Source organism: Penaeus monodon, chromosome 33, assembly GCF_015228065.2.
Source record: "Penaeus monodon isolate SGIC_2016 chromosome 33, NSTDA_Pmon_1, whole genome shotgun sequence".
NCBI classification, from domain to species: Eukaryota; Metazoa; Arthropoda; class Malacostraca; order Decapoda; family Penaeidae; genus Penaeus; species Penaeus monodon.
Window position 1 is genome coordinate 11,820,492 of NC_051418.1, and position 204 is coordinate 11,820,695.

At 42.2% G+C, this 204-nt stretch overlaps 1 protein-coding gene across 1 annotated transcript in view; it reads right to left on the reverse strand.

Moving 5' to 3' along the window:
• The window catches only part of LOC119594040 (cleavage stimulation factor subunit 2-like), a gene marked incomplete in the record, with an annotated part of 17,186 nt that overhangs the window by 11,530 nt on the left and 5,452 nt on the right, over positions 1–204 (reverse strand). Inside the window, 1 exon segment of the mRNA XM_037943068.1 lies at positions 12–181. Within this exon segment, the coding sequence (XP_037798996.1) occupies positions 12–181 (170 nt within the window).

The window sequence follows — 204 nt, forward strand, 5'->3', positions numbered from 1 at the left end:
TCATTACTTACTCTGCATCTCCATTCTTGACTTCTCTGTACAAGCATTATCGACTCTGAGTGGTCTGCCTCCGATCTCATAGCTGTTCAAGTTACGCATGGCTGACAGTGCTGTCTCTTGATCTTTATATTCACAGAAGCCATAACCTTTTGGTTTGCCAGATTCACGGTCATACATAAGCCTAGAATTTAACAAATAAGGGGG